The 14,652-nt window shown below is 40.2% G+C and overlaps 1 protein-coding gene across 1 annotated transcript in view; it reads right to left on the bottom strand.

The window, feature by feature from the left end:
• The window catches only part of LOC142503325 (uncharacterized), a 38,182-nt gene extending 24,089 nt beyond the window's left edge, over positions 1-14,093 (bottom strand). The window contains exons 1-2 of the mRNA XM_075615475.1: positions 13,965-14,093; positions 12,813-13,601 (exon numbers count right to left, since the gene is read on the bottom strand). Coding sequence (XP_075471590.1) covers positions 12,813-13,601; positions 13,965-14,061 — 886 coding nt within the window. The 5' untranslated portion in view covers positions 14,062-14,093. The remainder of the gene's footprint in view (positions 1-12,812; positions 13,602-13,964) is intronic.
• Between the last annotated feature and the right edge of the window lie 559 nt (positions 14,094-14,652).

Below are 14,652 nucleotides of genomic sequence, written 5' to 3'. Positions count from 1 at the left end.
GGGTTAAGAGAGGCAGTCCCAGGGTGGGGAAGGGGTTAAGAGAGGCACAAGCACATTCTTCTGCGCGCTACTGCAGGCTGAAATCTGTTTTTGATTGGACGGCTGCGTCACGTGACCCGGCCGTCGCAACCAGAAAACAAATGTGTAAAACGCTTCCACTGTCGCCCTCATTGCAATAGCAAGCTGCGCGACAGTAGCGCTTGGTATAAGCGATTTGCAGGAAAGTATAATTTTTTGAGGGGCGCTGTGCGGCGCACGTTGTTCTGTATAATCACGGCCTCAGTCTGGTAGATCTCAGGGTGCCAGGAACTTTTATACAAACAGGACACGTTTTATTGACAGGACAGGCTTTCACACTTACAATTCTCTTCCCTGGAATCCAGACATCACCACAGGGAGGTACGCACGGCTTACATCACTTCCTGTTGTACATTGCAAAGGGTACACGCTTTTCCATAACCATTCCTGAACTTGGAGCCATTCACAGGAAGGAATTAATTTTTCCCCTTAATGGGGTTTTTTGTTTGCCATCCTCTGGATCAATAAGTAAGTATAGATATAGAATAAAGTTTCTGTTGTCTAAATTTAGCATAGGTTGAACTTGATGGACGTACGTCTTTTTTCAACCTCATCTACTATGTAACTATGTAACTATGTAACTTCTATAGACATCTGTTGAGGGCTGCAATTCCATCAGGGTTTCCATCTACCCATCATTAATACAATCTCCCAGCTGTACTCCTCAGTAACCTGGTGTGGCTTTCTATTCCAAAGTTGGCCTTGGAGCGACCTTGCTAGTGAGAGTTCTGGGGAACCCTGGTTTAGGATCCCACTCTGTGAGCCTGTCACACACACTCCCTCAGGGTACTGCTATGCACTTCCCATCAGATCTTCAAATACTATCTACAGTACTTGGGGACACTTTCCCTATCAATCAAAATGATAAAAGTCATCTCACATAATTAAACACAGAGTTGCACACTTATTAGACTAAGACTACATACAATTGTTTCTCTAGGTCACCCTCATCCTGTCCCCTTGTCACCCTCATCCTGTCACACTGTCACCCTCATCCTGTCACACTGTCACCCTCACCCTGTCACCCTCACCCTCTCTGCCACCCTCACCCTGTCTGCCACCCTCACCCTGTCTGCCACCCTCACCCTGTCTGCCACCCTCACCCTGTCTGCCACCCTCACCCTGTCACCCTCATTGTAATACAATAAATAAACTTATGTCAAAAACGAAAGTTGTTCTTAGTTCTTAATAGGAATTTATTACAAAATATTTTTGCTTGGGGCGGGGCTAAGTGGCGAGGAGATTTTTGGGTGATTTCTCGACCACTGTATGTGTATATATATATATTTTTTTTTTGTATTATTTATTTTTTTGTGGTTGTTTTTATCATAAATCCTGTTTAAATAAGGGATATCAGTTAAAGTGATGTGATTATAAATGACAACATGGAAAATATTCTATAATGAAATATAAAGGTTAACAGATAAGAATGCTCTGATCTGTCTAGCGGGCGGTTCTGTTTCTCATAGAGACTAATAGCTGTTATTCAGTCTCTAAACCAATGAAATGTTTTATTTTGAGTCTGTATTTAACAACATGCTGTGTCTAGAGCCAAGAATGCTTAATCAGGAGAATGGAAAACTTTTCTGTTCATAGTACTGATCTGTGGTAATGCCAGGCATGCTTACTTGGCTTTATTATTTAACTGCACTGTGTCAATTCTGCAGCATTCTCAGATGTTTTGTCAAATGTGACTAGATAATTGTTATTATCACTACTATTTATAGGGTGTCAATGAGAGAAGAAATAAATAAATAGAAAATGGGAGAAAAAAAGAAGAAATGAAAGGTATTCCGCAAGGTAGAAACACACCAAACCCAGGATTTAGCAAAGGATTTAATACATAAATCGCTGTGTATTATTGGATTATTTTTTTAATTAATGTTGGATATGCTTTTCTACACTTTTAAGTGAATAATCTTTGAAGGCATAACTAACGGGAAACTCCAGGGTGCAGGACCACCTGTATCCAAAGGGCAAAAAGGGCACTTACCCAGAGCCCACCGCCGTTAGCCCCTCTGCAGGGCCACAGACAGGGGGGACCGCTGGGACTACTGTCCCGGGCCCAGTGCGTCATGGGGCTCAGGCCCCCCTATCGGCAAACCTAACATGTGCCACATTCATGTAGGTGCCTGTCAGAGGGGGGCTGCTAGAGACCTGTGGCAGGGGAGGCCCTCTCTGACAGGCAACTCCGTGGGCCCCCTCTGGCAGGCCCCTCCACAGTCCTTTAGCAGGCCCCCTCCATCCTCCAAGGCTTCAGGTGGGCACACACAAATCCCCAACCCCCACTGTTGTGGCTCTACCTGCCTCATAGATCCATACCTTCTACCTCCTGGCCCATACCTCCTTCTCCTCCCTCCAGGACCCAAAATGTATTAGTTTCATTATTTTTCCCTTTAAAAACTTTTTTTTTTTTTATTATTATTATTATTACTTTTTTATTACAGGTTGGAAGCAGGGGGTCTCCGGAGCTGAACTGTGTTCATTTCAGCTCCGGTGGACCCCCAGCTTCAAGAGATACTTACCTCTGCATGCGGGTATCTCTGCAGAGTTTAAAGGTCCAGGTCACGCGAGCCAATAAGAATCTGCACCAGATTACACGTATTCCCATTGGCCTGTATGATGTGGGACATTTCAACCGTCATTAGATTAAGGCACACAGTTTCTCTGCCTGCAGGGATCCCGGCACCACTACGGAGGTAAGTATCTCTGGAAGCAAGGGGTCCCCAGAGCTGAAATTAACCCAGTTCTGGAGACCCCTTGTTTTAAATCTGTAAATATATATATATACACATTGTAACATCGGCGGAAGAAGAGATCAGTGTATCTCGAAAGCTCGCACAAATAAAAGCATTTCGTTAGCCACAGAACGGTATCATCTATTTATTTTTTGATTATTATATATATATATATATGTGTGCAAATAAATATCAAGTGCGCAGAAACAAAGGGGTTAAGTCATTTCTATATGATGCAGCCACAATGCTGGTTTTAACTCAAAACCCCAAATATCAATTATATAAATTGCACTTTGCGCAATAAGAAATAATAAAGTTCTTTTATCAAAATCCTGTTAGGAGAGGGGTTAAAAAAGTATGTTGATTGAAGATCAAATGGGGCCCTGAACTTGTAACAGATGTAAAGTGTCAATGTGACCAGGTCAAGAGAAATATTATGCTATAATGGCAAATATGTAGCAGACATTGTTGCTTGAAGAGTCAGAGATAAAGACAAAACTGGAGTATATTATGTCCCAATTAGCAGTGTCTTCGAATCAAACAGGGTGTGTGTGAAAAGAGTGTTTAATGTCCTGTGATAGGAGCCAGTTGCAGTGTATATATATATATATATCGATATATATATATATAGATTAAAAAAAAATTAAGTTAACCCTAATTGCTACTTTAACTAGTAGTAATTAGACTACATAAATCATATTGTTTAAATCAGAGGTGAAGGATATTTTAGGATTGTACTAAATGTTGAAATTGGAGCATGTTCAAATTTTTTTTTTGGTCCCGGTAAAAATAATAATATTATTTTGCACAGTTTGTGAAATCTGTTTATCGCACCAATAAGTAACTTTGTGTGTCGTAACATGTAGGGAGCACTTAAATATTGGTACCAAATGGGGAAAAAAAAAGATCAGAACCTGCAAATAAACGTAGAAAATGCTGACATTACGGACAAAGGATTGTATTCCAACCTTTTGCTACATTGTATGCATCGCATGTGTATAGACTGAAACAGCACAAGAAGAAGCGTCAGAATTGATGACTTCAGTTACAGGGCTTCGAAAACGTAGTTGAGTGCGTCTCATTCAGCAACGTTTGCATGCTAATTGCTTACACAGGTTGTAAAGTTCAATGCCTCTGGGAATCTTTTAGAAACAAAAGTGTAATATGTTAAATAATGCCAAAAGAAAAACATATAAACTGGCAGAAAACATGTCACATTTACTAAGTAGAGCTCAACCCCGTTATAACGCGATCCTTTACAACGCGAATCCGCTTATAACACGATGCAGGCATGGCTCCCAATTATCATATTTATGAATACTTTACAACACGATTATTGGTATCTTAAATACTTTATTGTACAATGCATACAATTGTACATTATTTCTAACGCGATCTGCTTATCATGCGATGTGATTCTTTGGACCCCAAGCACAGCGTTATAAGGGGGTTGAGCTGTAATATGAGTTCATTATGTTAAAAATAGTTTGGTTTCAGAAACTGCTTTTACTTTATTCTTTGTCATCCAAACTGGATACTTTGCTGTTAAATACTAGTGTTTATCAACTGTAGGGAAACACTGATTCCTTTTTTTTGTGGGCAGTCAAACAAGATTATTCTTGTGAATTACCCTAGATATGCCTTCCAAGATACAGAAAAGAAAGGAAACGCTTGAATGCAGTCGCTAGATCTGCCTTATAACTTTGAAAATCACTGCAGTGTCAAGCATGATCTCTTAGCTGCAAGGCCTAGTGATCGCTTGTGCGCGGCTCGACCAAGAGACAGCTCCGTTATGGGGCCGTCCATAGTGCGCAATGAAGCGCGGCAGCGCTTTAAAAAAAAAACTAGATTTTTGTCTTTTGGCGTGACGGCCGCGTCACGTGGGTGGTTCAGCCAATGAGGGCGAACCGGCCTCGTGACGTCACGGCCACGCCTCTGCCACCCCTCCCCGTCGCTCGCATCATAGCAATGCCGCAGGCCACGGATTGCCTCTGCAGCAGGCGCGCGAGAGACGCCATGCGCTCCTTCGCGCACATGCCTGCCTGCACTATGGCCTTGGCCTAAGGGTATGAATAAACTAGATGTGTATGTAACCCTCCCTGTCTGGCTCCTGGGGAGTTCACAGCACATAGGGCCTCATGCAGTAAGCGTTGATAAGGGAAATATGGCCATGTTATAGCCAAAATTGGGTTTGAGATTCAGTAAGCGCCGATAAGTGCTTCATATCGCCAGGTTTCGGAGCCGATAATTTGGTTATGGCCAGTCGCCTGCCGATAAGCCTGTTTTCGACACTGATCGCCACTTTTTTAAATCGGCTGGATTCAACAAAAAAAAACAGCTTATCGGGGCTGATCGGCACTACGAAATGGAGATGTTATGGCCGATTTCTCCCGCCAACTAAAGTTGGCAGTTTGGACGGGAGAACGATCGCTAAGGCTGCCGGAACGGCACTTAGAAAAAAAACATCTTCTGTACATCAATGGAAGTCAATGGAGCGGGGACGTATAACAGTATAGTACTGTTTACGTTTCATTGCTCACAATACAAGGGGGATTTGCATTACAGTGTGGGGGCATTCCCTGCATTGTGTCACAGCTGATGTGTCTTATTTGCATAACATTCGACTTTTACATGTTTTCAGCATTTGCGGGTCACATTACTCATCATGTGATGATGTGGCAAGGGAAAATACTATACTACACTCTTAAAGGAGAACCTCACATCATATCACACATTTTACTCAACTCAGCGACAATTATTTACATGATGTTACACATGTCACACATGTCACACATACACAGTATATTCATCTTCCTTTACATTACACAATGCTTGTAATGTGACACGCATCTTTAAACGTTCATGTACATCTGTCTTCTCATGTTTACATATACTTTTGGGTCCTCCCTATTTTCATGACGTCACTTATTGGACGCTCAATCACATTGCATGTTTACATTGTAACCGTTGCATTACAAGCACTTCAACCTAACTTATACACACATGTACAGTAATTCATCATTGGGACACCTTGTAAACTCATTCTATACCAACTATCCTCCTTACACAAATGCATGCATATGCACACGACTATTCATTGTTGCCAACATGTCACAATAACATGGATAATTACACATGTTACACAAAACTTTTCCCACGTCAATCTCAGCCTTTTTGTCTCATTACATGACTGACTCTTGCGTTCACAAGTGTTACATGCATTGCACATGCAACTATTTATTTGCAAGCAGTCTTTGTACAAAGCTTCACGTCACATCATTGCCAAATATCATCATTCCCTGCAGAATACACACAACAAATACTTAGAACAACAACTGCACACAGCTTGCCACAGAAGTACTTTATTATGTTAATGTAACACCTTGCATTTTACTATGTCACCTGACATCATCACATACCTATTTAAAGGACGCACATTACCTGCTCATTCACAGCTACTCATTTCAAAATGTTGCGAATGTTTAGGAGACGCAGGAACATTCTTTTCTATGACATGCTTGCTGATCAAGAGAATGATATAGGGCAAGGTAGGGACACACCGAGGGACAGTGACAGTGACGCGGATACGACAGGGACAGGGAGAGGGACAGGCCGAGGGACAGGTAGAGGGACAGGAGATCAGAGGAGAAGACAGAGGAGACAAGTTGTGCCTCGTCCGCGTCTGTACAGGGAGAGAACCCTGTTAGATGGGATGAGTGAGGAGGAGATTGTAAGTCGCTATCGTTTGAGTTCAGCAGCAATCTTAGCTCTTTATGAGGAGATAAGGGGGGATTTAGATTTTTTCACAGCCAGAGGTCGTGCAGTCCCTGGGCTTGTTAAAATGCTGTGCTCATTACATTATCTTGCTTCCGCGTCATACCAGACAACTGTGGGCATAGTGGGCGGGGTCTCGCAATCTACATTCTCGCGGGCCTTGACCCAGTTTCTCTATGCACTCAATAGACGCGCTAGGAATTATATTCATTTTCCTACAGAGGCAACAGAGTGGCTGGAAGTCAGGACTGGCTTTTATAATATAGCAGGGATACCATCTGTGCTGGGTGCAATCGATTGCACACATGTTGCTTTGATTGCACCTAGTCAGAGTGAGCATGTGTACCGCAATCGGAAGCACTACCATTCACTCAATGTACAGGTGGTATGTGATGCCACGATGAGGATAATGCATGTGGTACCCAAGTTCCCTGGTTCCAGTCACGATTCCTCTATCCTGAGGAACTCTTCAGTCTTCCATGCGTTCGAAGAGGGACATTTTGAACCTGGTTGGCTGCTGGGTGAGTACATATTTACATGTTCTAACACAAAACACATGTTGATTTAGGAATGTTGGCATTGTACAATTTGATCACTAATGTCAGCTTATGTGTGCTCCATTCATTATAGGTGACTCAGGATACGGAATTAGGCCGTGGCTCTTGACTCCGGTGCTAAACCCTCAAACTGAAGCAGAGGACAGGTACAGTACAATGCAGCCCATATATCTACAAGATCTGTTATAGAGAGGACATTTGGCCTACTCAAGACCAGGTTTAGGTGTCTGGACAGAACTGGTGGGGCTCTTCTATACAAGCCTCAAAAAGTGTCTGATATTATCCTTGCCTGTTGCATTTTGCACAATGTTGCACTCAGGCACAATGTACAGTCAGACCTAGCTGAGGCTTTGGTAGACGAGCATCCCACCCATGTAGCTGCTGAAAATGAACAAACAGCCAGTGGTGGCCAGACACGACAGAATCTCATCAATTCATTTTTTTCTTGTAAGTACAAACTCATATGTTCCTAGTACTACTTTTATAGTTTAATTATGTTATATTAACAATAATGTTTCTTTATATAACCTTCTGTTAGGACACAGATGAATATGGGTTGCACACCTTTCTTTTCTCTGCTGTGTGCACAAAGGGATGTGGCACCGGTATGTTATTGTTGCACAGGTTATATAATCCCTCTTCAATTGTACTTTAGTTGTGTGTATGTGAATACAACTTGGGTAACAAAGCAATAATATTTTAGCATTGTGTTATTCCTTATGCTAAGACAAAACACATATTATGCCCATAATCATTCATGCTTCTAGTATGCTTACATACAATGTTATTGGTGCAGTGTAACATGTACATCCATATGATGTGTACACCAGGCTGATTTACATTTTGAATGTCATGAAATATACATGGTGTTGTACATTTAACACCAAATACACACTTTGCTGTGTTGTTTACGGTACTGAAGATGGCATGTCAATGTTTGCAATTTATATATTGTTCCTTTGCATTATAGGTATATCTCCAGTATGACTGATCATGGTATGTATATTTGCTGACATCTCTCATAAGATGTGGCTACCTCAATCTTCCTATAATTATTGGAACTAAAAACCCAACATATTGGTTTAAACACAAATGTTACATATATGTACTTTCTGTATCATGTATATGCATTTAGCTACTCTTGAGCTTTCATGTGCATTGTATTACAAAATGATTACTCACATTTCATCACATTTTATGTATGTTTCCTTATAATTTCCATTAATGTAATATAGAGGTGGTTGGAGAAAAGGGGATAACTGTACTTATTTGTTTACTTACGGGAGCACATTCATCACTAGCATAGACACACTTTTTAAGACAACTGTTTGTGTCTCTATCAATTGGTGTAGGATCCATGTATAACACCGACAAATGATAACACCAGCTTTATTATGGTAGCTTATATCATCATATTGACTATACTATGTATTTCTAAACGATTAATAAACACAGTAAACTATAGTTAGTTAGGTTAATGAAATATACACAGAAACGTACTTCATAACATGATGGTGATGTCATATTCAGAACATCATGCATTGGAGGGGACCATAACATCTGGCCAGTAACATTATTTGCTACAGTCCCAAACCATTTTATCTACATACCCATGTAACAAGAGATTTTAAAAATAAATGGCTACTTGGTTGTAAGTGTCCTTTACATTGGGAGAAGGAGTGGCTCAGTGAGTAAAGACACACACTGGCACTGATAGTTTGAAGCAGGGGAGTCTGGTTCAATTCCCGGTGTGGGCTCCTTGTGACCTTGGCCAAGTCACTTTATCTCCCTGTGCCTCATGCGGCAAAAAAACATTTGTACGTTCCACGGGCCAGGGACCTCAGGCTGAAACATGTGTCTGTAAATCGCTGCGTACAACTAGCAGCCCTATACATGAACATGCTCATATTATTATTATTATTGTTACATAGTTTCGACAGTCATACGTTCCATTACATATTAGAATACACAAATGTGTTAGCAGAGTGGGAATGGTTGTTATATATAAAACACACCATGTCATAAAATGTTAGTAGTCATTAAAGAACACTCAATAAAAATTCATGAGGCACTCTTTTGCAACATCATTATGTTAATTAAGTGCTTATGCAATATAGGCATAAGGGTATCACATTTTTAATTGTTTGTTAATAAGCGCTGCAAGCAATATAAAATTAGTTCCATATGTAGTATAGTAGTCGGTGGCTCCTCCTCACAATCATCTCATATAAAGGTAGACTCTTCTGAAATCATACATTGATCCGATTGTATCTTCCCCGACATCTCTGAAATACAGCAAACACATGATGGTCAAAGATGGCACCTTACTAGATATGCATCCGTGACAACGCGTTACGCAGCTCTATATGATTGTGTAGATACACACGTCAGTCACTTATATGTTAGAAGTAAAACTGTTCATCAGTATGTAATGTTTCTTTAAATTTGTAGCAGGCATAACTATGTATAAGAAGTGAACGTTGCCTGTATACTGAAAGATGTGCGCGCACATCTTTGTGTGCGCACGCACTTCACGCTTGGCTCCACTAACTGTTAGCGCATGCGCAAAACAAAGCGTACGTTGTGCGTTCAATACATGTTGAAAATACCAGTAAACATAACATCTTTATTTCAAATACAATGAAGACGAAACTACATTCGTTCTAAACGAGTACATCTGTATTCTTTTTAAACAGACGTGTTTGAACAGAAAGCACGGCCGATAACACAATGCGCAAATGCAATACGTGTGACGTCATGTTAAGCCAGCGTGAAACGCACGCTAACACTCCTCCCACTCAATTAACATTCGGCTAACGCCCAGGGTACGCCTACAAACACTGAGCCGCACGCATCACACACTGCAGTTACCGTTACTATAACAAAACATGACAGCCAATAGGCTTTGAGGCGCGCACGTCGCTTGGGGGCGGGACTTACATCACTAATCCTTTTTAAGGACGCCTTGGCCCATGACAAGGGTCCCACGTCATACGTGGTGGACCCGGTTTTCAATGTTGTAGATGTTGCATGATAACAAAACAGGTATGTGTTAGAGTAATGGTAAAATGTTGCTAATATGTTTAAAGGGATAGGAAAGTACGTATATTTATTCCGTCAGCAATGTGTACTACTCTTTCAGGTCCTACTATATTGTATTAGGAAACAATTTGTTTGTGATCGCTACATGTTATGCAGTCTGCAATGTTACGCTGTATCCACGCATTGAAAGTGAAAATGGTGGTTACAAAAAAAAAAAAAATTTAAACGCAGAGTCAACGCATAACGATTGTTATATTTACCATTCTTCTAGAATTAACTCTTCGCCTGGCTGCAACTGGTCGCTCCAGAAATGCAAGCCATTTTCATCCACGCTTAACCCAACCGCTGAATCCAGTATGGCACATATCTCCTCCAGGATGCGCTCATAGGAATCGCCACTGCTTTCTTCAAATAATTGGTCGGGAGGTAGGTTCATTTCTTCCGGTTCCCATTCCAATGCAATTTCAGCTGAAAGGCTTGGTACATAATCATAGTACTTTTGTTCTTGTACAATGTGGGTTTCAGGAATGGAGGCTGCAGATATTGCAGCACGTATCGATTCAAACGGATCAGTAGTAGCGGATACATTGCTATTGCCATTAGGAATAAATATGCCTTTCACGACAATATAAGTGCCGTCTTTCAGGAGAAATTGTTTTTCCGGGGCAATCTTCCAGAAACCATAGGTGTGTTGTAGCTTATCCTGGTCACGTTCAAAAAAGTCATTACTTGATAAAGTGAATCTTATTGAGGAATTAAAATTCCGTGCATGCTTACGGTCTTGGTAATAAGGATATTTTGCTCGAATGAAATCATCGATTTGGCGTGTGCTTGCTTTCTGTCCGCGACTGTTCAAGATGGCTTCACAGATCATGTACTTATACCCTAAAAGGGGATTAATATTGTTAACGAATTCATCAGCCATGTCTGAGTAGCACAAAAGCTGTGTGCAGGTCTGTGTTATTTGCTCATCAAAATGAATGTGCTGAATGGCTAACAAACTCCTGTTTTTCCTTGTCAAGGTCAACAAAACTAACTACTTTGACTCCTTATTTCAAACGCCAATTGGATTTGTTTGTCTAATTGGGTTAACAGTTGTGGTTCGTGATATGGGACTGTGGGAGAAACATTTCTCCTTCTTTTATCTCGTTTGTGAAAAACATCCCTAGACTGTGAATGCGTTCACATAGTGTTTTTTTGAAAACTAACAAAGACCAGTGTGTGAAAATATTTCTTAGCCAGGCATATCAGTAAAAACACACCTGCAAAAAGAAATGTTTTTTCCCCGCTTACATTTCTGTGTGTATGTGAAAGTCTGGTTAACTCCCTGTCTGCATGAGTTTAAATACGTGTGTATATATATATATATATATATATATATATATATATATATATATATATATATATAAATATATCTCTTATAAAAATATATATATATTTATATATAATATTTTATTTTTTTTTATATTGCAGGAGTACACACAACATTGATGGCATTAAGTATACCTTGTATGAAACCTATTTAAATGGTGAGAAACATGATTGAATTAAGTAATAAACATTTGTTTAAGCACAATACTGTTAGAGTCTCATACTTAGGATATTTCTCAAACATTAGGCCTGTATTATTAAAATAGTGTTTTCACAAGGAAGCATGAAGTGTATTAGTTTGTGTATACCAGTTTATATAGTACTATATATATATATATATATATATATATATATATATATATATATATATACACACTCACACACTCACACTCACACTCACACTCACTCAGTGTGTGTGTGTGTGTGTGTATATATATTATTATACATTCTGAGATGTTATAGAAACGAACACACAACTGATTAAAGGACAAAATTACAATGGCCAAGCAAGGCAAAGGTAAGTAATAATTTACACATAATCCTGCTGTACACGTACAAGAAAGATGTTTGCACTTACTTAGGTGTTTTAATAATTGCATGTGACTAATATGCATATGCAATTCTTACATCAATTAACACACCCAAATGCAATGTTTTGCTGCAAAGTCAATGGCAGCTTCTCTAAACTTAGCAACTGGCTCCTGGTGGACCATTACTGAACAGACGATTACAACATAAATATTTATAACACAATTAATTATGAGTGTTAACATTTCCAAAACTTCACGTGTACAAGAACATAGTTGAAAGTTTGGAAACAACACAGTCTTCAGCATACATACAATAGTAATTAGATAATCTGAAGTCAACAAAACAAGGCCAAAGACATATTTTCTGAATTATAACATTTATTTTTTTTGTTCCTTTTGCGAGCGAGTAACAGGCCTGCTTGTTGTCTCTTGAATTTTCCTTTTTCTTTTGCCACCAACTTTAGGCACAACAGAGCCACTTTGAGTGGCCTCTGGCACTTCACGGGCAGGGCTTGTGGCCAGTGACTGTTCACCTACGGGGCTTGTGGCCAGTGACTCACCTACAGGGCTTGTGGCCAGTGACTCACCTACAGGGCTTTTGGGCAGTGATTCACCTACAGGGCTTTTGGGCAGCGATTCACCTACAGGGCTTTTGGGCAGCGATTCACCTACAGGGCTTTTGGGCAGCGATTCACCTACAGGGCTTTTGGGCAGCGACTCACCTACAGGGCTTTTGGGCAGCGATTCACCTACAGGGCTTTTGGGCAGCGACTCACCTACAGGGCTTTTGGGCAGCGATTCACCTACAGGGCTTTTGGGCAGCGACTCACCTACAGGGCTTTTGGGTAGTGACTGTTCACGGACAGGGCTTGTGCCCAGTGACACATGTGAGCAAGTTGGTAGACACTGCACAAGTGATGGTTGGTCTGTTTCATGTGTGTCTTGTTTTGTTTTTGTCGCCTCCTTTGTAGGTGTCTGCTGCTGAATTTGTACAGATGGCAGCGGTAGGATGTCATCAGGAACCTGCACAGCAATGTCTGCTACTTGACCGGTAACATTTGGGCCTGGTGAATGAATATCAGATGAATGTGGTGAAAACTGACCTGCATGAACAGATCCTGGCTGGGAGGTGTTGAATTGTGGTACATTAGTCATTCTCCAGTAATTAGCTTGTGTTTGCTGAACAACTAATGCTTCGAATGAGGTGTTGATTTTTTGCAACTGTTTAGGCACTTCAATGAAGACTCTGTGGAGATGTGCCAATTGTGATACTGTTTCTTCCTGCAGTCCAATCATCCTTTCCAGCACTGTCATCATGTCTGAATGGCGACGATTTTCTGCGTCCACTATTTTTCCCTCTGAAGCTACAATTGCATCGTATGTGGAAGTTGATGGACGATTTGGCGGTACAACAGTTTCTATTGGCACCTCTTCATGGTCACATGATTGTATTTCAGTCTCTTCTGTGGCGTCATCCTCATCATACTCATCATCCTCATCACCATGATGTTCTAAAAAGAAATGTACACATTATTAAATGGCATGTTAATGTATGCTGTGTTACTATGTAATTGTACTGTGTCCTAAGTAACACCTAACATGTTAGCATACGTTTTATAACCTCATTAAAAACTACCTTGACTTACGAATAATGTTTGGACTCAGTATGAAATATGAATGAATGAAAAGTTGCTCTAAACTCAGAAGTCCTACATGATAATTAACATCACTAACACAATACATGTTGCCTTACACTTAATTTTCACTGACACTAAGTAATCCTATTTAAAGAAGATGTGCAAAACAAATAATGCACATGACAACATAACATATAGAAGAGCACATATTATATGGCCAGCAAATGATACACTCACCTTCTAGTAGTGTTGAGCTGGCTGACCCAGGTGAAGACACTTGTTCCATCTCAGGTGACACATGTCCTCCAGGGGCAACTATATATAACAATAACATAAGTTTTACATTTACATGTGTAAATATTGAACAAACAGTTATTGTATGTTCTGTATTTATGAGTATCTAACAGCATCATTTCCTTAACCCAAAATGTGTGTGTGAAAGTGAACATAAATAGTTGTAATAACAATGTACATGCCTGTGTACTTAGAACTTTTGAGTTCCCTAACATACAACATACTATGGTTCTGCAGTAATGCGTGAGGAAAAATACATTAAATTTGTACCTAAAAATCATATGTTGTGTAGTGATATCAGTATCATAATGTACATAACTATCATGAGATGACCATTCACAATGGTTATCATGAAGGTGGTCATATTGCAAAAAGTGTTGTTTTTGGTAGAGGATATGTGTGGTACATTAATCGAAGATGTGGCACACCTGAATGTGGCTGTGACTCAACAAGACAGCACATGCAGTGTGTGATAATGTGTCTTTCATAGTAGTTCAACTATAGATATGAGTGAACTAATGTGTGACGTACGCTTTGATAAGTAATGAGTTGTTGGGGCATTTAGTAGCTAGAGTTAAGCTTTCAAATGAGTGTGATTAACTTCAGTTGTGCTATTCAGGTTGTAAGAAAG

This window comes from Ascaphus truei, chromosome 10, assembly GCF_040206685.1.
Source record: "Ascaphus truei isolate aAscTru1 chromosome 10, aAscTru1.hap1, whole genome shotgun sequence".
Taxonomy (NCBI): Eukaryota; Metazoa; Chordata; class Amphibia; order Anura; family Ascaphidae; genus Ascaphus; species Ascaphus truei.
This window is presented reverse-complemented; position numbering and strand designations above follow the sequence as displayed.